Raw genomic sequence first — 26,050 nt, 5'->3', positions numbered from 1 at the left:
TCGTTCATTGACAGCTTCAGATCTTTATAACTGTTGGGTTATACTGCTCCCTACAGGAGTAGGTCACTAGGCAGAAAGTCTGGCTACGCCCATGGGCAGTCCAAGGGGGTATATTCCCTCTCACTGCTATAGGCACTCCAGTTTCTTTTCTGCCTAGTCAGGAGTAAGGACCTAGTTTCCTGCTGGGATCTTTGGTCCTGGCAATTTTTTATTTTTAGATAGATATTTTTTTCTCCTGGATTTTTCCTTTGAGATCTACAATCAACTGCCTCGCACCCCCCCCTCTCCCTTGAGGGTTTTGGGGTCGACGTGGGCCCCTCCTTGGGATGGTCGGATCCCCAGGTTCCTCTCCTTCCCGTCAGGCACCCCCCATGTCATTTGTCCCCCCATCCTACCCCCTCCTCATATGTTGTGGCTGTTTGGGTGGTCTTGTCCACCTCTTGGGGTGGGGGCAGGGCGCTATGCTGGCAATGGGGGCCCCGGGGGGGGGGGGGGCGCTGGCAACTGGGAGATCGACTGTGTGGAGGGAGGGTTGTACCTGCCAGGGCCCCCTGCCCTGCCTGGGTCTGTCCTTGAGGCTTGGGTTCCCTTCTGGGTCCCTGTAAGCCTTGTGGTGCCACCATTTTGTTGTAGCCTGTGTATTTCTATGCACAGCGGCCATGTTTGTGTAGTCCGGCCATTTTGCGGTGGTTTGCCATTGAAAATAGCAGCGGCCATGACAGTGAAGCCAATTTCGGTGGTGGGAGCCCCTCCTCATCCCATGGTGCTGACTCCTGGATCTTTTCACTTCCTGATCGCCACACCTGAAGTGCAGGTTATCCTGGTGGCTGCAGGTGCCTGTTTCTGCTGGGTGGTGAGTCTGGTGGGGTTTTCTCCCTTTCTGCTGAGTATCATTTGGTGCTTGTGCCTTGCGACCGGGTGGTTCTTCCAGCGCAGTGGGGGTTGTCCCTTGCAGTGTGTTACACTTTTTGTGGAGTTCCCCTGGTGACTCATGGAGCCTTCAGGTCTGCAACCACGCACAAAAATGCGCTGGTGGAAGCACTGATTGAATCTGATTGTATCTGTGCGTGAGACCTTGAATATGGACGATGCAGCTGTGACGAAGACGCAGGTTCCCTTTAGCACTCACAAGCCATCCAGAGAAGAGGCAAAGGTGTTTCCTCCCCCCCCCCCCCCTTTTTTTTGACAGATTTGTCGCTAAAGAATGAGGATGACCAAAGCGTCCCCGTGGGGTCCCTAAGCGCTTTACTAGGCGTTACCCCTATGAGGAGTCGTTTCTCGAGAAGTGGACTGTTTCACCGGTGGACCTTCTGGTTTCCAGGACCCGTGGATCTACCTGGTGCAAGACAAGTCGGTCCACAAAGTCATTTGGTCCAGCTACAAGATCGAGTTTCACTCTTGTCCCCCGGCAAGTTCTTTACTTCCAACTTCCACCTGTCCCTGGACTGCTTACAGGGTCTGTTTGAGGCGGTACAAGACCTGTTCCTTCAAGGGGCGATTGTCCCGGTTCTGACTTTGGAAGATTTTCAGGGTTTTTATTCAAACCGGTTTACGCAAAGTGTGTCCAATCCTGGACTTTAAGGCGCTGAACTGCTTTGTGCGGGTGCAGAAGTTCAGAATAGAGTCCATTCGTACGGTGGTGGCTCCCCTGCGTCAGGGGGATTTCCTCGCCTCTATCGACATCAAGGATGCTTACCTTCACATTCCAATATGGCCAGTCACCAGCGCTTCCTCTGCTTTGCGGTGGGAGAGGAGCATTATCAGTTTGTGGTGTTACCCTTTGTTCTCAGGTCTTCACAAAAGTGTTAGCCCCAGTGCTAGCTTTGCTACGCCAATGGGGGATCGTGGTACTGGACTACTTGGACATTCTCCTTCTGCGAGCGGAGTCTCCTCCTGCTCTGGTGGTAAACCTGGAGATTACAATACGAACTCTGCGAGAGTTCGGCTGGATTCTGAATTTTCTGAAGTCTACCCTGGTTCCGTCCACAAAGCTGGACTACCTGGGTCTGACTCTGGACTCAGCCTTTGCCAGAGTGCTCCTTCCTCTGAACAAACTCCAGAAATTGCAGGCTGTAATTCATCTCCTGCTGTCAAGCAGATGGTCATCCCCCCCGGACTTGCATGTGGGTGCTGGGCCTGATCGTGTCTGCTTTCGAGGCGGTTTTGTTTGCACAGTTCCATACAAGGTCCTTGCAAAGGGAGATTCTGACCAAATGGGACAAGAATCCGCAGTCTCTGGACAATCAGATTCGGCTGAGTTGGGGTACGAAGGAGTCCCTGATATGGTAGCTTCGTTCTCCGGCGCTTCGGCTGGGCAAACCCTTCCTCCCCTTGTAATGGACAGTGGTCACCATGGATGCTAGCCTGTCCGGCTGGGGAGGCGTCCTCGGCACAAATTCTGCTCAGGGGATCTGGATGCTGGATGAGTCCAGACTACCGATTTGATGTCTTGGAACTCTGAGCGATCAGACTGTCTGAACCATTGGACGGATCGTCTATAGGGTTATCCAGTGCGCATTCAATCAGGCAATGCCACAGCCATGGCTTATGTCACTCACCAAGGGGGCACAAGAAATGCCCTGGAGGTAGCCGGCATTCTAATGTAGGCGGAACGGTTAGTTCCAGCCATCTCTGCCATACACATTCCCAGGGTGGAGAACTGGCAGGGGGATTACCTCTGTCGACAGGCGTTGGACCAAAGGAAGTGGTTCGTTCATCCGGAGGGGTTTTGTCAGTTGTCTCCGGTGGGGCACCCCCGAGGTGGATCTGTTGGCGTCTCTGCTCAACAGAAAGGTGCAGAAGTTTGTGGCTTGGTCAAGCGATCCTCTGGCGGATGCCACAGACTCACTGGTGGCCCCGTAGGGGCAGTATTGTCTGATTTTACAGGATAAGAAACAAGAAGGCGCAGCCTAAGTGAATCTGTTTATTCTTTTAACGCATGTAATAAAATAGATTTCACTCACACAGTGTGGACATTGGGCTAGAAAAGTTCATTGTCAGCCCTCCTAATGTGGCAGATGACAATCCCGTGGATCCTATAGATGTATTGGTGTCCGCTTCCTGCTGACAACTAGTGAGCTGACAAATGCTTGTCTGTGTATGGTATTAGCCTTGTGGGTGGGCAGCTCTGAGACTCCAGGAGTGGAGTAAGCACTGAGATGGGAAGTCCGGAGACGTCAGCACAGTGTTGAGATTGGGCTGTCACAGGAGGAGAGAACGGTGCAACTGTGTGCAGTGGGCAGCTGTGACCAGGCTGGAACACAAGCCGGAAGAGATCGAGATCAACCGGCGTCTATCCGTTAAGTCACACAGTGGGTGGTGAAGTGGGTGGAAACATGTTTCAGAGCCTCCTAACTTATTCTTCGACCGAAATTTTTTGCTCTTCAATTGCTAGAGGTTCCAATACCCACATAAAAAGTGCTGCAGCAGTTAATATGTTAAACTTCTTATGGGATTTCCCAATAGACTCCTACAGACTTCCACTCTCTTCCTAGAAACAGGCCTTTGTATTGGGGTTTATCTAAATATACTGGTTGTGCTGAGTTTTACTTTTTTTTTATCATCTGATTTACACCTTCCCTCCTCTCAAGCTTCTTCCAAGACGTCTACGTAGGTCCGAGGCAGAAGGGATTCCGGTCATTTTAGTGGCTCCGGACTGGCCTCGCCGGGCCTGATACACCGATCTGGTACGGCTTGTCACCAACGTTCCTTGGAATCTTCCTCAGTGAGGATCTGCTGTCCCAAGGACCGATCTTCCATCCTGCTTTACAGTCGCTGGCTTTGACGGCTTGGCTGTTGAATGCCAGGTGCTGAAGGATAGAGGTTTATCTGAGTCGGTGATTCCTACACTGTTAAAAGCTAGGAAATTTACATCTAGGAGGATCTACCACCATACGTGGAAGACATACATTGCACGATGTGAGTCTCTTGGGGTTCACCCTCGCTCTTTTTCGGTGGCTCGGATGTTGACCTTACTTCAACGAGGGGTTGAACAGAAATTGGCCTTGAGTACCATCAAGGGCCAGGTGTTGGCTTTGGCGGTCTTCTTCCAACAACCTTTGGCCACACACTCCCTGGTGTGTACCTTTCTTCAGGGTGTCCGACAATTTGGTTCCTCCAGTGCGGGCTCCATTGCCGCCTTGGGACCTCAGTTTGGTGCTTTCAGTCCTTCAGAAGCCTCCCTTTTAGAATCTTGGGAGATTCCTCTGCTTATGCTGTCACAGAAAGTAGCCTTTTTGGTTGCTATCATCTCTGCGGTAGTAACCACAGACGCCAGCTTGTCAGGCTGGGAAGGAGTGCTGGGGAAACTCTGCGCCCAGGGATCCTGGATGCTGGAAGAGTCCAAGCTGCTGATTTCTTGGAGCTCAGAGCGATAAAGCTTTGCCTGAGTCATTGGATGGCTCGTCTGCAAGGTTGCCCGGTCCAAATTCAATCGGACAATGGCACGGCCGTGGCAGACATCAAGGGGGCCCCAAGAGTGTCTTGGCGGCCGAAATCCTGGACTGGGCAGAAAATTTTGCTTCAAAACTCAAAAAGAAGGTTCAGAGGTTTGTGACCAGGTCGAGGGATCCTCTGGCCGACAGACGCACTGGTGGCTCCTTGGGGTCAGTATCGGCTGATCTATGCGTTCCCTTTGCTGAAACTCCTCCTGCCGAAGCTGCTGCGAAGAATAGAGGTGAAAGGGATTCCGGTCATTCTAGTGGCCCCAGACTGGCCTCGCCGGTCTTAGTACGCAGACCTGGTAAGGTTGGTCGACGATGTTCCTTTGGAGGTTTCCTCTCAGGGAAGATCTGTCTCGAGGGCCGATCTTCCATCCTGCTTTACAGTCGCTGACTTTAACGGCGTAGCTGTTGAAAGCCAGGTATTGAAGGATAGAGGTCTTTCGGACTCTGATTCCTACACTGTTGAAGGCCAGGAAGTGCACTTCCAGGAAGATCTATCATCGTACATGGAAATCATACCTTTCATGGTGTGAATCCTTGAAAGTGCACCCTCGCTTGTTTTCAGTAGCTAGGGTTTTTACTTTTCTTCAAAAAGGGGTTGAACAGTGTTTGGCTTTGGCTGTGTTTTTCCAATGTTCTTTAGCTACGCATGCCCGGATTCCCACTGTTATTCAGGGGGTGCGTCACATGGCGCCTCCGAGACTATCCCTATTACTTCAGTGGGATCTGAATTTGGTGTTACCGGTTCTTCAAAAACCTCCTTTTGAGAACATTAGTGAGATTCCCCTGCTTACGTTCTCTCAGGTTTCCTTTTTTGGTGGCTATCACTTCGGCCTGCAGGTTGTCTTAACTGGCGCTGTTGTCTTGCCATTCACCTTCTATTGTGGTCCACAGAGATAAAGTGGTACTTCAATCTAATCAGTAGTTTCTTCCTAAGGTGGTTTCTGATTTCCATTTGAATGAAGACATTGTGCTGCCTTCACTCTGTCCTACGCGCAAGCATCCCAAGGAAATTGCTTTGCATTCTTTGGATGTGGTTCGGGCAGTTAGTTTACCTGGTGGCTCCTGAATCTTTCAGGAAATTGGACTCTTTTTTTTTTTTTTTTTGTCCTTACTGAAATACCTCAAAGGATTGGCTGTGTCTGCTGCGACCATATCCAGATGTATCAGGCAGACAGTGATTCAGGCTTATTCCCTGAAGGGTCGAGTTTCTCCTTTCCAGGGTGAAGGCGCATTCTACTAGAGCACTGAGTGCCTCTTGGGCTTTTCACCATCAGGCATCAGTTATGCAAGTTTTCAAGGTGGCAACTTGGTCGTCAGTGCACACGTTTACAAAATTCTGCAAGATAGATGTGTTGCTTCGGATGCCTTTTTTGGCCTCAAGGTTATGCAGGATGCTGTTTTAAAATAGACCTTTTTTTTCCTATTTGAGGGTGTATGTTTTTTTTTTTTTTTCTGGGTGTGCTCCAGTTCTTAGTTGAGCCCTTTGTTACCTGGTTGGCTACGTTTAGCCTTTGTGGAATTACGTTCTTCTTCTTTGCATTGGTTTTCCCACCCCTCATGATAATACGGCTTTGGGACATCTCAATGGCTAAGAAGATATGGAGCTGCATCTGTCAAAGAACGTATAGAGAAAACTGGATTTTTGACTTACCGTAAAATCCTTTTCTCTGAAGTTCATTGACAGACGCAGCACCTGCCCCTCTAATTATGAGTGTAATGGGGTTGCTGTCTTCTAAATTACACTGCTTGCAATGAAACTAAGGGCTGTAGCAGAGTGTGTGGGGTTATGCCTGCAGGGACAGCCCCATAGGCGTGGTGAAAGCTTTTTCCTACCTAGTGTCCTATTCCTGATGGGAGGAGCATAACCCAATGGCTAAGAAGATATGTAGCTGCGTCTGTCAATGAACTTCAGAGAAAAGGCTTTTACGGTAAATCAAAAATCTATTTTTTTTTCTGATTTAAATTATAAGGCTGTATTGTATTTAAAAATGATTGCATGGGAAAATTGCCATCAGAACAATTTTTACATTTGTGCCCATTGTACTTTCAAATTTTTAGTTTTAGGTTTAGTGTTAATCTTTCTGTTATGTATGTAATTTCTTTTAAATGTAAACCTGATCTAAAAAGTGTTTTGAACAAAATATGAATTTACCAGCCAGCATTCCTAAAATGTTACATTTTGATTCTAGTTTCTTTGGTCGGGCGTTTGAGAAAGCTGCAGAGAGCACCAGCTCTCGGACACTACACAATCAGTTTGATATGTCCAGTAAGTGATTACCATATCTGCCTCTATGGGAACAAAACTCGAAAGTCTGTATTTTTAAATCCTGCTTTTGTTTAAAAAAAGGGACCCTACTTATTATTGTCTTGTCTGCAGCCAGCTGCACAGTAGCTGTAACAGTGGGCTTTAATGAGGTCAAACTGTGCAAGTTCACCGTGACCCGTGTCCCTCTCAACATGCTTTGAGTGGTTGGAATTTTACTAGTCTGACTGAGCCCCCACCCCCACTCCTCCAAATGCTTAGCAAGAGGAAATGGTACTTCCCAAGTTGGTCTAAAAGAACACTAATTTTGTTGTTAAATGTGTGTTTTTCCCACATAGTGGATATACAAAGTTTACACAACCCCTGTTAAAACATCAGGTTTCTGTGATGTAAAAAAAAAATGATAAATCATTTCAGAACTTTTTCCACCTTTTTAATGTGACCTATAAACTGTACAACTCAATTGAAAAACAAACTGAAATCTTTTGGTTGGGGAGGGGGAGTAAAAATAAAAAAAAATACTCAATTTGGTAACTTGCCAATCACATTGCAAGAAAGCGATATGGAAATTCTCAAACTACTCTTTAGATAAAGCATTGTCTATTGTTTCTAAGCAACTATTTGTAGATCCCTATAGAGTCCATGAGCCTTGCCGAACAGCATGGGAAAGGGTGTTTACCTAGATGGACGGAGAGGACTGGGATTATGTATGGGATATAAATTTCTCTCGGTTGGTCTCTACTAGAGATCATCTCATTCAATATAAATTTCTACATCGTATAGATCTTACCCCAGCCAGATTGGCTGGAATTTTTCCCTCCCAGTCGTCTTGTAGGTGGTGGTGCACCTCACCCAGAGCGAATTTCATGCATATGTAGCACTGCTCCCTGGAGGGCTGCTGGGTTTTTCACCTTTCAGGTCTCCCTGGGTTACCGATCGATACTGCATGCAGAACCTTAACACATAACTTTCCGGCTCAGTCAATGATCAGTCTAGGGGTTGTTGTTTTGTTGTTTTATTTTATGTGGGGATGGGAGAAGGGAAGAGTAGGATACTCCAAACTTGAACTATTCACAATGCTGAGGACTTCTATCGGAGGCAGCCGCCAACCTCCTTCCGGGACTCTACTCACCAGCCAAAGACCCCGAGCACATGTGCCCTTGGCTTTTATGCTACACGCCATAATGCACCGAGACAGTAGTCTGTGCCAATCACTGGGGCTGTATCAAAGTCTGTGTGGCCATTGGTCAGGTTTCCTCCACTGTCCAATGTGCCTCCCCATTGGACCAGTGGGGACACTCCCCCAGACCACATGAATCACACACTGAGCACATTGAGCAGACCTAACTCACAGTTCCTGCTCTCTGTTAAGCAGAGTGCAAAATAGAATTTACCTGCTGCTCCTCTGATAGGCAGACAGAGGCAAAAACTTTACTCACTCACTAGTACCTACCTAGGAGGGTGCTACACATATATTCTAGGAATGTGTGGCCATTCAGAAGTTCTGGCTGGAGGTTGCTGAATGCATAGAGGCGGTTACTACTCTGTTAGGCCCAACATTGAAGTGTGTCTTTTGGGATTGGTGGATACTCTAGCTACAAAGAAAGTAATACGTACACTGTTGACTTTATTTTACTATGCTAGGAAAATGATAGTACTCTCCTGGAAAAAAACCTACAACCCCCCCCCCCCTGCCATTCAGCATGGAAAGCGCTTGTAAATAAAGCACTCCCCTTTTATAAAGCCACTTATGCCTGTAGGGGAATACCCAATACATTTGTGGGGTAGTTTAAGAAAGAGTACCTCTACAGTGTCTGACTAAACTAGTAGTATCTAAACAGGCCCTTGATACCTTTTCATGTAGTATGTAGTTTTGGCTGGTCAACGATATGTCTGGGGCTATGTCCAGGATATATACTTTGAACTGGCGCTGTACACATGAACAAATGCCAGCCCTAGTGCTGAGTCTTTGGTATGGTGGCTTATTAGAAGAACACTGGTGTTGGGAGATAGAATTACAGAATTCGCTTATGCCCCACTAGTCTGAAAAAGATGGGAAGGTTGAAATATTCCTATACACACACATTAACCTCTGGGCTATGCAGCGTGCCTTGTGCTGAATCTTCGTTTGTTGTTGTTAATAGTCGCCTGATGATCAGGCTGTTTTGACTGTCTGTATGGTCTTTTGTTTTTGAACTGTTTTAAAAAAAACAGCAATAACAATTTTCAAAAAATAATGTGGTTGTATAAATGTGCACACCTTTGTATAACTGGGGATGTCGCTGTGTTCAAAATTAAGCAATTACATTCAAACTCATGTTAAATAAGTCAGTACACACCTACTATCATTTAAATTGCCTCTGATTATTCCCAAATAAAGTTCAGCTGTTCTAGTAGGTCTTTCCTAACATTTTCTTAGTTGCATTCTACAGCAAAATCGATGGTCCGCAGAGGGCTTACAAAGCATCAGAGGGATCTCATTGTTCAAGGTATCGGTCAGGAGAAGGGTACAAAAAAGTTCTATCTGAAGTCTCCTAAAAGCATGTGGGAAAATGTGTTATGGTCTGATGAAACCAGGGTTGAATTTTTTCTTTTGTTCATCGCCTGACACAGCGATCTATAGATCATAACTACTGGGTTATATTGCTGCTTCCAGGAGTAGGACTAGGCAGAACAAGAAACACCTGGCTACGCCCATAGGCCATCCTTAGCTAGTATATAACCCCCCTCTCTGCTCTAGGTAATCCAGTTTTAATCTGTCTAGTCAAGAGTAAGGACTTAGGCTCCTGGCTGGAATTTCTTGGTCCTAGTATTTTTTTTTTTCTCCTTCCTTGCATCTTTTTTTTTTTTCCCCTTGGGAGATCTACAGTCAACTGCCGGGCTGGGCGACAAGCTGGATAATCTAGATCCAGTGGTTCTCTTCCCCCCCCCCCCCCCCCAGTCCAACCAGCGAGTGCGTGCCAACTACAGCTACGTCGGCCGCGACATAGCCTCACAGACAAGAGGCTGGCCTGCGAGTTAAATGTCTCGCAGGGTCGCATATGACCAGGCGTCGGTCCGAGTCGCAGTGGTACCTTGGCCGACAGCTCTCCCGCTTCGGTGGCAAGGAGTTCAGTCTGGAGCCTCACCCGCACCATGGAAGGGTAAGCACAGTCGTCCCCCCCCCCCCCTCCCCTTTTGGAGGTTTTTTGGGGTGGATGTGGGTAACCTCCAGGGACAGTCGGACCGGCCTCTCTCATTAAGCTGGGCTTCCCCCACTCCTTCCCTGTCCAGACCTGGAATCTGGTGGGGGGCCCCAGGGCAGAGGATGCAGCAGAGACCACTGGGGTGTCCCCTGCTATCCTCACTCTGTAAGGGTCCTGGGATAGTGTGTGTCCTGCCCTAGTAGTCTAGAGGGGTCCCATTGTAGGAGACCCCTAGGTGCATGCTCTTACTGGTTGCAATGTGGGTGTAGTGCAGGGGGATCCCAGTACAGAGTGTGTCCTATCTGTGGTGTACAGTACCTTCGGGGGGTGCAGAGGGCGCAGGGAAGATTCTTGCTGCATGCTTCAGCATCTGTAGCTGCCGGTGGCCATGTTGAAGAAGTCCGATGGTGGCCATTTTCCCTTGGTTTGGTGACCATGTTTGTGTAGCCTGATGTCACATCGGCCATTTTCCCTTAGTCTGGGAGACACTGGAGATGACCGAAGCCTTGTGGGGATGCCGAAGATCCTCCTCTTACTCCTCAGTTTCCTCTTCCTGTTTTTTTGCTTTACATTTTTATTTTTCAAGGCGTAAGGGTCCTGGGATAGTGTGTCCTGCCCTGGTAGTCTGGAGGGTTCCCAGTGTAGGAGACCCCTAGGTGCATGCCCTACTGTTTGCAGTGTGGATATAGTGCAGTCGGGTCCCAGTGCAGAGTGCACAGCGGAGTCTCCCCTAACGTGTGTCCTACCTTTGGGGGGGGTCCCCTTTCAGAGGGCGCAGGGAAGATCCTGGCAGCATGCTTCAGCGTTTAACTGATGGTGGCAATTTTCCCTTAGTCTGGCTGGTCTTTGTGTATGTTTTGTGTAGCCTGATGTCACGGGGCCATTTTCCCTTAGTCTGGGAGACGCTGGAGATGACAGAAGCCTTATGAGGATGCCGACGCTCCTCCGCCTCTTATTCCTCATTGCCCTCTTCCTGTGTCCAGGATATGTGAACAGGGATGGCGTCCATGGTGATGCTTGGTCTGAATTCTCAGCGCTCTTCCAATCAGTAGGGTGAGTCCTTGGGGGGTCCCTGTTATGTCTCTGCTGACAGGTACCATGAGCCTTGGGGGGGATCATTTAGTGGTGCCAAAAGATTGTTTTTGTACTGCAAGGTCTTCCTTTCCATATGGAGCTTCAGGGTCACATCTCCCTCATTGACCCCTTCATTAAGGTGGCAGGTCCCTCAGAAACCAGCTTCCCATGGTTGCACTGACAATGGTCCTGCAGTCCTTAGTGTCCCGGGTGGAAGTGGCGTGTAGGCAAAGACCCAGGAGGAAGCTTTCCCTGCCTTTTTCCTGCTCAGTCTGTCTCATCTGAATCTGAGCCTGATGCCTCTGTGGACGTGGCCCATCCTGGGGGGGCTTAATATCCCACCCCCAGATTCATTCGATAGGATGATTTCTCCATGGTTGCAGCAGCGAATTAAAAAGCGCTGTTAGATGCACTTATCACTGCAGTGCGTGAGACTTTAAAAATAGAGGATGCGGCTGCTGTAGCTACAGACATGGCTGTGTCATTTGGTACGCATAAGTCACCTCGCACTCCAAAGTGTTTCCTTGTGTGCCTTATTTTGTTTTCCTGTAAGGAATGGGAACAACCAAAACTACCCTTTGTAGTCCCCAGACGTTTTTCTATAGGTTACCCTTTTGAGGAGTCCCTTTTAAAAAAAGCGGACTAGTCCACCAGTGGTGAACCCTCCTGTTTCCAGGTTTAACAAAGCTACCATGATCCCAGTAGAGGAATCCCCGTCTTTTAGGGACCCGGCTGACAGGAAAGTGGAGGCTGTGGCACACAGCATGTTTACTATGGCTAGTTCGACATTGTGGCCAGTTTTCGCCTGGTCCTGGTGTCTCAGACCCTAATTGAATGGGCCAAGCTTTTGCGCCAGGGCCTGGGGGGGAGGGGGGGTAAGCAGGTTCCCGCTGCTTATGTTGATTTATCAGACCGTTGGTCCATGGGCTGCAGTTTATTTGTGATGCCGCTTTGGATACAGCTCCTGTGCTGTCCAAACTTTGTTTCAGCGGTGGTGATTAGGCGCGTGCTGTGGCTTAGGAATTGGTCCGCAGGCCAAGCCTCTAAGAAAGCTCTCATTGATCTGCCCTTTCAAGGCAATCGCCTTTTTGGGGCTACCCTGGATGACAAAATTAAGGGTATCACAGTGGGGGAAGAGTACCTTCCTGCCATAGTCTAGGAAAGGGAAGGAGCCTCGACGCAGATGGGGGCACTTCCTTAGAACGTAGAAAATTCATTAGTGCTTCTGGGACGTAGAATAAGGGAAATAGACTATTCAAATCTTCCCCGGGAGGTTCCAAGCGTTCTTGGTCTGGTAAGTCTAGAGCTAGTTTCTCCAGACCCTCAAACAAGACTCCTTCAGCATTGCCATTATTGGGGTCGGGGGACATCTTCGCTAGTTTCCGGCCTTGTGGACCTCCTTCATGAGCATCAAGGGGATCCACGAAATGATTCTCTGGGGGGGGGTGCCCAGAAAGGGGGGACAAAGCTTATCCTTTTCAGTTTTTTTTTTTTAGGTACTGCGTCTCCTTGTACGGATTTATTTCCTGCAAAGGTTCAGGCGATGTCTGAACTACCTAAGGTTCCTCCCTATCCCTTTCTAGGGGAATGAATTTACCTAGGTCTAATTCTGACTAGGGTGGTCCTTTCTCTGGACAAACTTCAGGAACCACAGGCCGTGATTCACCGCCTGTTGTCACACAGTTCTCTCTCTTATTTTGCATACATGTTCTGAGTCTGGTGGTAGACCTCCAAAAAGAGAAAGACCGCACTCGGAGATGTTAAATGAAAATCAATAGGACTCCTTTATTCTCCATAAATACAGCAGACAGACAGTGCAATACACAATGACAGACGTGTCGGGTTGACGCGTTTCACAATAAAAATCGCTTATTCATAATGGTTATGAATAAGCGATTTTTATCGTGAAACGCGTCAACCCGACACGTCTGTCATTGTGTATTGCACTGTCTGTCTGCTGTATTTATGGAGAATAAAGGAGTCCTATTGATTTTCATTTAACATCTCCGAGTGCGGTCTTTCTCTTTTTGGATGTCTACATGCTTGGATGGTGGATCTGACCTGCACCGAGTGCTGAACTTGCACCTGAGCGGCTTTCTTCCCTGTTTTTGTTTGCATCTCTGAGTCTGGTGGTATCCACCTTCAAGACAGTTCTGTTTGCACAGTCCTACATGCAGTTCCTTTTAGCGGGTTCGGCTCCACAAGAGGATACCGAGGTTCGTGGCGAGATCATGGGTTTCTCTGGCAGACGCCGCAGGCATCCAAGGGCCACGGTAAGGCCAGTATCATTCTGTGCTCGGGCTTCTTCCACAATTCCTGCGAGGATCTTCCAATCAGTCTGGTGGCCATAAACGTCCCTTGGGGGCTTCCTCTCAGAGAAGAGCAGTTGTCCCACGAGCTGGTCTACCATCCTGCTTTACAGTCAATGGTTTTAATGGCTTAGCTATTGAAAGCCAGGTAATGAGGGATAGAGGTCTGTCTGGATCAGTAATCCCTACTATGGTGAAGGCGAGGAAGTCGTCTTCCAGCAAGATATACCATCGTACATGGAAAAGCGTACATTTCTTGGTGTGAGTCGATTGGCGTTCATCCTCGATCCTTTTCAGTGGCTCGGATCTTAACCTTTCTTCAACAGGGCGTTTATCAAAAGTTGACCTTGAGTACCATCAAGGGCCAGGTGTCTGCCTTGGCAATTTTCTTTCAGCGACCCCCTAGCCACGCAATCTTTAGTTCGTACCTTCATTCGGGGGGTTCGTCGTGTGTCCCCACCTGTAGTCTCTTGCCACCATGGGATTTAAAATTGGTACTTTCGGTTCTCCAGAAACCTTCTTTTGAGAATATTCGGAAGATTTTTTGTTTAGGTTATCCCAGAAGGTGACATTCTTGATGGCCATTACCTCAGCCTGCAGGGTATCGGACTTGGTGGCATTATCCTTTCGCAGTCCCTCTTCAGTGGTCCATAGGGTTAAAGTGGTTCTTCATCCCTGTCCATCATTCCTGCCCTGAGTTGTCTGTGACTTCCATTTGAATGAGGACATTGTGTTGCCTTCCTTGTGTCCTAAGCAAGCTCATCCCAAGAAATTTGCATTGTATACCTTGGCTGTGGTTCATGCTATTCGGGTGTATCTGGCAGCTACCGACTCCTTTTTCGGAGGTCAGACTCGCTTTTTGTGGTTACGGACTAACCAAGAAAAGGGCTGACTGCTTCTTCGGCTAGCATTTCTAGATGGATCAGACAGACGATTACTCAGGCCTATTCCATTATAGGTCAGGTTCCACTTTTCCCTGTCACAGGACATTTTACTCAGGCGCTGAGTGCTTCTTGGGCCTCCTGCCATCATGCATCAATATCGCAAGTTTGCAAGGCGGCCACTTGGTTGTCGATGCATACCTTCACAGAATTCTATAAGGTAGATACTTTGGCATCTGCGGATGCTTCTTTTGGCCGCAGTTTTTTTGCAGGCTGCTGTTTAACCACTTCCCGCAAACCGACGTAGCTTTACGCCAGCTCGGAGAAGTGGTTGTATTGGGATGATGCCTGCAGCTAGAGGCATCATCCTGGTACCATTTTTTTAGAGCTGGAGGTTGGCTTTCAGGTGGTAACGGCCGATGCGGCTCTGGAGCCGCTCGGCCGTTACAACAGCAAGTGGGAGGGGACGCCCTCTCCCTCCTGCGCCTCTGTCCGGGTCTCCCATCCCACCGACACGTCCGCCGACTGGTTGGAATCCGGGTCTCAGATGCAGTAACCCGAAAGCAGTGTGATGACGTCACGTCCGGGTTACTCGGTGACTAAAGGCGCTGAATTTAAAAAAGTGACCATATTGAAAAATGCAGATTTCAGCATTTTGAATACATTGAAGTGCAGTGGAGGGGTCTGGGATCTTTTAGACCCCCAATCTCTTTAAAAAAAAAAGTACCTGTCACTGCCTATTACTATCAGAAGAGATGTTTACATTGCTTGTAACCAGCAATAAAAGTGATCAGATTTTTTTTTTTTTTAACTGTGCTAAAATCAATTAAAATAGGAAAAAATTTAAAGCGCCCCCGTCGCCGGGAGCTCGCGCACAGATGAAGACTCATACAGAAGTCGTGGCAAGGTGTCGGGTCTTCTAGCCGGTGCCACGGATGCACTGGTGGCTCCTTGGGGGCAGTACCGTCTGATTTACGCCTTTCCCCCTCTCAAACTTCTGCCGAGACTTCTGCGAAGCATCAAGGCAGAAGGAATTCTGGTCATCCTTGTGGCCCCAGACTGGCCTCGTCGATCTTGGCAGGGCCGGCCCTACCATGGGTCCCGGTGGGACCATGGGACCCAGACGGCACTTGGAGAGGGTCGGCCCCCGGCCACCTCTTCTTCTCTTCTTCGGCTATTGCAAAAAAAAAAAAAAAGGTCCACGACCGGCCTGGCACATTGCATGCGCCGCCGCTCGGGAAAGCCCGTAAATGTTTGGCTATTTCCGGGAATAGCCGAACATGTGCAGGCTTTCCTGAGCGGCGGCGGCGCATGCGCGGTGAGGTGTTGACGCCGGGCGGCGCCATTTTTAAATCCTAAGATGCCTTTAGAAGCAGGTAAGTGAGATCGGCCCGAAGGATTAAATACTGACATAGACCTGAACTGCTTTATTACGGATACATGAACTCCTTTATCCTCCCCTTTTTTATACAATTTTTATATTTTTTAAACATTTAAAAGGATATTTTATAAAAATATTTTTTACTTTTATATATAACCAGTCCTTTTATATAGTCTTATTTAGAAAGCTCTTAAAAACCAGTCTTTTTTACCATTAGACGTTTTACTAATGATTTGCGGCTTTCTATCATTTGTTTACCTTAACCGTAAAACATACCGTTTTAAGAATTTTTTTACACACAGGTATGTTTTGAACCACCCTTCTCATCCAGCATCTATGAAATTCCTTCCCCCTTTTTTTGCTACCCAAAGTACATAATTTAGTGCTCCATCCTCATATTCTTCTGAATATAGCATTTTTTGAAAATTTTTTTTGAATATATATATTTTTTTGATTTCTTTCAAATACATTTCTGTTTTTCCTCCCATGCCCTCCTTGATACAGTTATATGAATTACCTTTTTATACTTGATTTTATACTATATATATTTTTTACTTCTTTTAGCTTATCAGTTTCATCGAAATAAATTTATATTTTTTTAAAAAAAATTTTTTCTTGCTCCGCACTGTACGTATTCTTTTTCATGTATCTATTACAATTTTCTTTTACATCAGCATCCACCTTTGGATATACATGTGGACTTTTCGTCCCCGTTTTTTGTTTCCTTTTTTCATGGCACCTGACCTTCTCATCCAGCATCATTGATCGCTGACACATTGGTGTGCACCACCCTCTTTTGTTTCTCCTCCTCACCTAGTAATATTGACACATATATATGCACATACTGTTCCATGTCCTGAATCCTAGGCACAGGTATCACAAAAATATATAGTTTCTATCCGCACTGAACCATCCCCACTTTTGTTGCCCCTTGCGTGTTTACATAGACTGCATAAGACCTGTCTTGTATAGTTCGAGGATTTCTGTATTCACACTCTCTTATATTTTATATTTTGTATTTTTTTTTTTTTTTATATTTGTATATATATCTCACAATTTTTCTTCACACTTATATATATTTTTTTATTCTTTGTATGATATATACGTAGATATGGCCCTCTTTTTTATGTATATTCTTTTATCTATTCTTCACTTTTTATAATCCGGGCTTTTTTAGCATGTTTTATATGATCACAATAAAGTTATGTTTTTAGTAAGTTAAAGGCTCGTAGCACACTCGGACAAATTAATGAGATCAGATATGATGAAGTATGGCCGTTCCCCTGCACATCCATAATGAAGCTAGTGGCTGAGTAATATGGCTTCCGGAGAGGGAGTAGCAATATGGCGGTGTTTTGTTCCGTCCCCTCCGTTACCTGGATACGGGCGGCTATAAATATTCCGGGAGTACGCTATGTTGACGCCGCTCCAGTTGACGTCATTGTGACGAAACGCGTAGGGCGGAGTCTCCGACGTCAAACGTCACTTCCGGTTGTCGGCCGTGGAACGCGGAAGCCTCCCGGCAAACACGACTATTCTGACCCTGATCTACTGTACGAGTGAGTCTACTACGCCGCTTATTTACCACTGTATGTTACTTTTATTCACCATGGGGTTTTTTCCTTTCATGTGAGCACTCAGGGCACCCGCCGCTGACTACTCTGACTGCTCGTTCATCTCGAAAAGGAACATCTCCATACATCAACATACAGGTTGTACCAAGCTATTTGCGCCACCTAGTGGCCACTCGTGGAATTTCACTTATCCACTTTTTTATTTTAATTTATATGTTTTCTTTCACTCACGTTGTCACAGACCAAGTGGCACATTCATTTGGAAATCACTCACATATCTTCGGTTGTGGGTCTTTTGTCACAACATCGGTTTATATATATATATATAAAATTTCTTCGCATGTATTATTTGATTTGAATATATCTTCGTTATCCATTTATTATTATTTTTAGATATTGCACCATTTGTGGGTATTGTCTACCAGTACACTTCCCCTTACACTTCATAAGGGGCATTCTTTATATTTATTTTTATTTCAGAGGTAGCGCCACCACCAATCTTCACACTTCTTCTATAACACTTGCACCTTAACCCCAAGGTCTGATTGGGGCAGCTTACACCTCTATCTAATATATTTCTCTCCCAAACATCTAGTCCGTAGCGCTGGTCATATTTCTTTATTACAGGCAGCACAATGTCTTGGGCCAGCCCTGGATCTTGGTACCGTGGATCTGGTACGGCTGGTTGCCGATGTCCCTTGGTGACTCACTCTCAGGGATGATCTGCTGGCCCAAGGGCTGATCTTCCATCCTGCTTTAACGGCTTGGCTGTTGAAAGCCAGGTGCTGAAGGATAGGGGGTTGTCTGACTCTGTGAATCCCACGATATTGAAGGCTGGAAAATCTACCTCTAGAAAGATTTACCATTGCGTCTGGAAGTCGTATATTGTGTGGTGGGAGTTTCTGGGAATTTGTCCCCGTTCCTTTTTCGGTGGCTCGAATTTTGATGATCCTCCAAAGAGGTGTAGAACAGCGCCTTGCCTTGGGTACCATCAAGGGCCAAGTTTCGGCCTTGGCAATTTTCTTTCAACGTTCGTTGGCTACGCATTCCTTGGTTCGCACCTTTGTTCAAGGGGTTAGCCACTTGGCTCTCCCTGTGCAGTCTCCGTTGCCTCCGTAGGACCCAATTTTGTACGGTCTGTTCTTTAGAAACCACCTTTTGAAAATATTCATGAAATTCCTCTGCTTACATTGTCCCAGAAGGTTGCCTTGTTGGCAATTACTTCCGCACGCAGGGTGTCTGCGCTGGCAGATTTGTCTTGTCGTTCACCCCAGCCCTAGTGTTCTATCTTGGCTTAGATGAATGGCTCGGCTGGGGCGGGTGGATTGGATGGCTCGGCTCGGGCTGGGGGCGGGTGGATTGGATGGCTCGGGCTGGGGGCGGGTGGATTGGATGTCTCGGCTCGGGCTGGGGGCGGGTGGATTGGATGTCTCGGCTCGGGCTGGGGGCGGGTGGATTGGATGTCTCGGCTCGGGCTGGGGGCGGGTGGATTGGATGGCTCGGCTCGGGCTGGGGGCGGGTGGATTGGATGGCTCGGCTTGGGCTGGGGGCGGGTGGATTGGATGGCTCGGCTCGGGCTGGGGGCGGGTGGATTGGATGGCTCGGCTCGGGCAGGGGGCGGGTGGATTGGATTGCATTGCTCGGCTCGGGCTGGGGGCGGGTGGATCAGATGGCTCGGCTCGGGCTGGGGGCAGGTGGATTGGATGGCTCGGCTCGGGCTGGGGGCGAGTGGATCAGATGGCTCGGCTCGGGCTGGGGGCGGGTCTGCTTGGCTTTAGACAAGCCGCCTCCCCAGTCATCTCTATGGAGGGCTCTGTGAGCCGCACTGCACACTGGGAAATGTAGTTTCCAGCACAGCAGAGCACAGCGGATTTTCTCCTCACTTACATGCCGGACTTGAGGTGGCAGAGAAGATGCGCATCCCAGGGCAGTGAGGAGGAGGAATAAGAGTCAGCAGCGAGAACTCAAACTTCAGGTAACAGCCTACTGGGGAGAAGTGAGAACCGAGACATTGGGGAGACCATCAGAGAGACAGAGAGAGACAAGTCCGAGTGTGTAAGTTTGCACAAGCAGGCAATGTACAGTGATGATGTGTGCAGGCTGTTAACTTATCATATCAACTGTACTGGCTTCTGAATGGTTGCTATTAGGCCCCATTTACACCTAGTGTTTTATGCACAACATGCATAGGGCAGCCCATTCATTTAACCACTTAAGCCCCGGAAGATTTTACCCCCATTCCGACCAGGGGGTATTTTGCGATTCGGCACTGCGTGACTTTAACGGACAATTGCGCGGTCGTGCGACACTGTACCTAAACGAATCTGGGGTCCTTTTTTTCCCACAAACAGAGCTTTCTTTTGGTGGTATTTGATCACCTGTGCGATTTTTTTGATCACGCGCTATAAACAAAAAAAGAGCGTAAATTTTGCAAAAATAGCAATATTTTTCACATTTTTTTATATGAAGTTCCCCCCAAAAAAAATGTAAAAATCAAAATTTTTTAACATTTTCGGCCAATTTGTTTTATGCTACCTATGTTTGGTAAAAAAAATCACAAAAAGCGTATTTTGATTGGTTTGCGCAAAAGTTATCGCGTTTACTAACAAAGGGAAAGATTTTTGTCATTTTTGTTGTTTTTTTTTTTTAACGCGTAATGGCGGCGATCTGCGATTTTTTTTTTTTTTTTTTGCGGTACTGCGACATTGCGGCGGACAGATCGGACCCTTGACTGACATTTTTTACACTTTTGGGGTTACCAGTGACCTTTCTACAGTAATCAGTGCTATATATATATATATATGCACTGTTACTGTAAAAATACACTGGTAGTGAAGGGGTTAACTTTATTTGGGAGGGAGGGGCTGTGTGTCCCTAGGGGCGTGCTTTCTACTGTGATTGGCTGTGGCTTGAGCTGTAAGGACACTGATCAACGGATCTACATAGTAGATCCATGTGATCAGTGTCTTTACAGCGAGGAGAATGACAGGTCGCTTGTTTACACAAGCCGCCTGACATTCTCCCTCTCCCCCGCCGATCGCCGAGTGGCCGGCGGACATCGGGTCCGCTGGTCACACGCGCGGGGGGGGGGGTCCGTGACCACGCGGGAGCGCGCCTCCGGCGGCGCGCGCTCGCTCCCTAGACCCTCACAAGCAAGCAACGTAGCCCTACGTTAGTTTGCCTGTGAGGGGCTGACCGCCGACGTAGATAGTCGTGCGCCGGTCGGCAAGTGGTTAAATGGGGATACACTACATAAGGCAAAGTAGCTCATTTAGCTTTTTCTGCATTCAGGTTTTTTTTTTTTTTTTTTTTTTTTTACACCACTTATTTTACAGTGCTTTCACATGCACATGCAATTTTGCATGCGTTTACAAAACACATATGAACACAAGTATGAGTGGAGCTTTAAGGATGGGGTCGGTGAGAACCCAGAAAGAAGGTGTCACTCCTGCACAATAATTTAGCGTAGTGCACCTCTCAACCCTGCACTCTGTATGTAGTGTATATTTACTTAGGAAGGCAGTAATGATGTTTACAGTGCCTGTGCCCATTTTATTAAAGTTGTTGTTGATAAATATTTCTGTAACCTAATTTTGCATACAACATTTAACAGTGTTATTTAATGAGATAACTAGGAGGGCGTGTTTAGGGGCGGAATTAGGGGCAGGGTAGGAGTTGGGTGGGGCAACTGGTGGCGAGTAACTCTTAAGGCCTGGCTAGTAGCTCAGGACTTGAAATTTTGAGCCCTGGTTCACCCTATTTGGTGGTTCACAGAGATAAACTGGTGCTTCGTCCTTGTCAGTCATTCCTTCCTAAGGTTGTCTCTGGTTTCCATCTGAATGAAGGCATTGTGTTGCCTTCACTGTCGCCTAAGAATCTTAAGGAAATTGCCTTGCATTCTTTGGATGTGGTTCGGGTGATCAGGGTGTACCTGGCAACCACCGAGCCGTTTAGGAAATCTGACTCGCTTTTTGTCCTTACGGATGGACCTTGCAAAGGGACTGGCCCCGTCTGCTGCGACCATTTCCAGGTGGATCAGACACACGGTAGTGCAGGCCTATTCAATCAAGTGTCAGCTTCCTCCTCTCCCTGTTAAGGCGCATTCTACACGGGGCCCTTAGTGGCTCTTGGGCCTTCCGCCATCAGGCATCAGTGATGCAGGTTTGCAAGGCGGCCACTTGGTCGTCTGTGAACACTTTTACAAAAGTAGATGTGTTGGCATCTGCGAATGCTGCTTTTGGCAGCTGAGTTTTGCAGGCCACGGTTTGAGAGCACCTGGTCCTCCTTTTGAGGGTGTATGGTTTTTTAGGTGAGCTCCAGTTTTCTCTATCGCTCATTGACAGACGTAGTCTTCTTGATTCTCAAGAGCTGGGTTATGTTGTCTCCGCAGGAGTAGGACTAGGCAGAAAGACAAAACGTTCTGGCTCCACCTTAGGGGCAGTCCCTGAGGGTATATCCTCCCTCTCTCTGCTACAGGGAATCAGTTTTTTTTTCTGTCTAGTCAGGAGTAAGGACCTAAGTTCCTTGCTGGGATCTTTTTTGGTCCTGGCAAGATTTTTTCTTTAGAAAAAATATTTTTTTAGGTAGTTTTTTTCTCCAGTGTTTTTTCCTGTGAGATCTTCAAGCAAAAACGCCGGACTGGGCGACACCAGTGGTCACCCCAGCCGGCCTACGAGCGCGCGCAGACCATTGCATTGCGCTTGGTCGGCCGCGACACATTCAAGTAAGTATGCGGGGCCGGGCGACGGGCTGGATGTTGAGATCCAGTGGTCACCCCGGTTTCTGCCTACGAGCGCGTGCAGACCAGAGCTCCGCGCTGGGTCGGCCGCAACGGAGTCCCAGTGGAGGGACTGACCTTGCGAGTTAAAAGTCTCGCTTGGACGCCAGGAACCAGAGAGTCGAGGCGTCCGGAGTGGTCCACAACCCCCCACCCCGGTGGAGAGGGTATTGTGAAGAGAGGGTGCCTGTCGGTTCGGTATGGTGAGTAAACGTTCCCTTTTTTCTTTCCTCGTTATGAGGCAGTATGAATTATGGGCCCCTCCATACATGGTCAGTATATATCTGACACTAAAAGTCCCCCTTGTAAATACAGTATGTGTTTGTGGGAAGTGGACTTGGTTTGAGAGCTAACACTCTACCCAGCAGACTGTAGCATTACAGCAGGCATAGGAGGTATAATCCTACCTTATTTGTAGTATATCTCCTGTAGATCAATAAATCGCCACTTAGCAGAGATGCAGGTGGATGTGCTGGGAAAAACGATTTCGGCGGTCCGCCGCCATTTTGCCGTAGACCAGGTGCATGTATGTCCTCAGGTCACGCCGGCCGCCATGTTTTTGGAGTCTAATGTCTCTTGTATGGGGGCAGCCATGTTTCATGAGCCCAGCTACCTCGTGGAGAGCTGGGAACGCCGGAAGGCGTACACAGGGGGCGGAGCCACGTCCTTCTACCCGGGAAAAAAGCAACAGCTCCTTCCAGTCTGTAAAAGACAGACGCTGACTGCAGTTGGTTGGAAACTTCACTGCATCGGTTGGTGAGCCTTGGGGGTCTCTCTCTCTCTCTGTGGGGATCGAGAAGCAGGTACTCTGAGGGGCGCTATTGCGCTAGGGGGAGACGCATAAAAAAAGAAAAGTTTTTTTTGTTTTTTCTGGCAAAGGTGTCCTGAATTAACATGGACCCTGCCACTCATGTGTCTCCTCCGGATCCCCTCGAGGGGTCTGCAGGATCCTCCAGCACCCCACTGACGATTGAATCATTGTCAGCTATTATGGAAACTTTTGTGTCCCGGGTGGAAGTGGCTTGTCAGGGACAGGGCGCAAGAAAGCGACCCCCGCCTAACCCCTTATTATCTGAAACCTCGGATTCAGACTCTGAGCCTATTTCTGCAGTTGCAGGTACCTCATCTGGAATTGGTGTCTCGTGTACTGTCTCTTCAGACAGTGAGGAGGATGTTTCGGCATCAGCCATAGCCAAAGAGGAAGAGTTGGTAAACGCACTCATTGTATCTGTTCAAGAAACCTTAAGATTACAGGGTATTCCGTCGGAAATAGCTGAAACTGAAATCCCTTTTGGGACTAAAAAACGCATCAAAGTGGCGAAGGTTTTTCCATTGCCCAAATGTTTTGGCAATCCAATCAAAGAAGAATGGAGTCTGCCAAAACGCACTTCTACTATTTCTAAACGCATTAACAGGCGTTATCCGTTTGAGGAAACCCTCATTAAAAAATGGACAGAACCACCTGTGGTGGATTCACCAATTGCTAGATTGAATAAAGCCACGGTTATTCCTCTAGAAGACGCTCCGTCTTTTAAAGATCCAGTGGATCGCAAGATAGAAGCTATGTCTCGCACCATGTTTACCTTGATTGGATCAGCTTTCAGACCAATAATTGCTATTGGTCTGGTTTCGCAGGCTGTAACTGAATGGAGCAGGTGGTTACGCCGGGACTTAGAAGAGGTCCCTCAGGCGGTATCAGATTTGTTGGAACAAATGATACAGGGGTGACAGTTTGTGTGTGATGCGGCGTTAGACGCCACTCCATTATTGGCGCAAGCATCAGTCTCAGCGGTGGTTCTCAGGCGTACACTGTGGCTAAAAGGTTGGTTAGCCGACCAAGGTTCCAAAAAAGCATTGGCTAATATCCCCTTTTTAGGAGAGCGTCTATTTGGAGCCAACTTAGATGAGATCATTAAGGATCTCACGGGTGGAAAGAGCACCTTTTTACCGCAAAATGTTAAAGGTAAAGGAACTCGTCAAAAACGAGGACCTTCTTTTTCTGCTCACAAGAGGTTTTTTCGTCCCGCGGGTGAAAAAATTAAGTCCTCCAAAGCTCCCTCAGGAGGCTTCAGGGGACGTTGGTCGGGCAAGCAAAAGCCCGCCCCCTCCAGACCTGAAGATAAATCGTCCAAAGCCTGAAGGTGCGCCCCCACCCATAACTGGGGTGGGGGGACGTCTTCGCCGGTTCCCGGATCCATGGCTTTCCAGAATCCCGGACAAGTGGGTTTGCGAAGTCATAAGGTCAGGGTACAAGATCGAGTTTCGATCTCTCCCACCGGCGCGATTCTTCCCTTCCAATATTCGACTATCCCCGGATCGTTTAGAAGATCTGCGGAGAGCAGTCACGGATTTACTACAACAAGGAGTGGTAGTCCACGTTCCTTGGACAGAACGTTTTCAGGGGTTTTATTCAAACCTATTTACAATACCCAGGAAAGAGGGCAAAGTGCGTCCAATTCTGGACTTAAGGGCACTCAATTCTTTTGTCAACATAAGAAAATTCAGAATGGAGTCCATTCGCACAGTAGCAGCCTTCCTGCATACAGGGGATGTCCTAGCGTCCATAGACATCAAGGACGCATATCTTCACATTCCCATTTTCGCAGGACATCAGCGGTTTCTACGCTTTTCCGTAGAAGAGAACCACTATCAGTTTGTGGCGTTACCTTTCGGTCTCGCCACGGCTCCTCGGGTCTTCACGAAGGTGTTGGCCCCAATGTTGGCACTATTGCGCCAAAGAGGCATATCGATTCTTGGTTACCTAGACGATCTTCTGCTTCATGCAGAGTCTCCTCAGACCTTGATACAAAACATAGAAATTGCTATGATTTCTTTACAGGAATTCGGGTGGCTGGTGAACCAGCAAAAGTCATTTCTGGTTCCCACCCAGAGGCTCGAATATCTGGGTCTAATTCTAGACACAGTCAGGACAAGAGTTTTTCTTCCGGTAGGGAAACTCCGGAAGATTCAATTAGCAGTCCAGTTGTTACTATTCAACAGCTGGTCTTCTCTTCGAACTTGCATGAGGGTTCTGGGGTTGATGGTGGCTTCCTTCGAAGCAGTCCCATTTGCCCAGTCCCATACCCGAATTCTTCAGCAAGAGATTCTTCTCAGATGGAATCGGAATCCGGAATCCCTGGACAATCAGATCCGATTGAGCAAACAGACCAGAGAGTCTCTGGTCTGGTGGCTTCGGTCTCCGATGCTCAGCCAGGGAAAGTCATTTCTGCCAATATATTGGACGATAGTGACCACGGATGCCAGTCTATCCGGATGGGGAGGAATTCTCGGTCAGTTATCTGTCCAGGGACTTTGGTCCCTGGAAGAATCCAGGTGGCCGATAAATGTATTGGAACTGAGAGCGATCAGACTTTGTCTGATTCACTGGACCGAGCAGCTCCAGGGCAGCCCGGTTCGGATCCAGTCGGACAATGCCACGGCCGTGGCTTATGTCAATCACCAGGGGGGCACCAAGAGTGTCCGAGCGGCCAAAGAAGTGGCTTGCATTCTTCGCTGGGCGGAACGATTTGTTCCAGCTATCTCTGCGGTGTTCATTCCAGGGGTGGAGAATTGGCAGGCAGATTATCTCAGCCGTCAGACTCTGGATCAGGGGGAATGGTCCCTCCATCCAGAAGTTTTCCACCAGTTGTGCCTACGGTGGGGCACCCCGGATGTGGATCTGTTGGCATCACGATTCAACAGGAAAGTACAGAGATTCGTGGCTCGCTCCCGCGATCCTCTAGCAGAGACCGCAGACGCACTGATCGCCCCGTGGGGGCAATACCAGCTAATGTATGCCTTCCCTCCTCTCGCGTTACTGCCAAGACTTCTTCGCAGGATAGAGGAGGAAGGAATTCCAGTAATTCTGGTAGCTCCGGACTGGCCTCGTCGAGCTTGGTACGCCGACGTGGTCAGACTGGTGGCGGACGTCCCGTGGAGACTTCCTCTCAGGGAGGACCTACTGTCTCAGGGACCGATCTTCCATCCTGCTTTACTTCCATCCTGCTTTACGATCGCTGGCTTTAACGGCCTGGCTATTGAGACCCAGGTGCTGAAGGACAAAGGTTTGTCAGCTTCAGTTATTACTACTCTAGTTGAAGCAAGGAAAGCGACTTCCAGAAAGATTTATCATCGCACATGGAAGTCCTACATTGCATGGTG

The 26,050-nt window shown here is 48.0% G+C and overlaps 1 protein-coding gene across 1 annotated transcript in view; it reads left to right on the top strand.

Annotated features, from left to right (window-relative positions):
* CDC45 (cell division cycle 45) overlaps nt 1–26,050 on the top strand; it is a 155,162-nt gene that overhangs the window by 104,187 nt on the left and 24,925 nt on the right. The window contains exon 17 of the mRNA XM_082243089.1: nt 6,635–6,711. Within this exon, the coding sequence (XP_082099215.1) occupies nt 6,635–6,711 (77 nt within the window). The remainder of the gene's footprint in view (nt 1–6,634; nt 6,712–26,050) is intronic.

This window comes from Pelophylax lessonae (genome assembly GCF_965119305.1).
Source record: "Pelophylax lessonae genome assembly, chromosome: 1".
In the NCBI taxonomy this organism is placed as follows: domain Eukaryota; kingdom Metazoa; phylum Chordata; class Amphibia; order Anura; family Ranidae; genus Pelophylax; species Pelophylax lessonae.
This window is presented reverse-complemented; position numbering and strand designations above follow the sequence as displayed.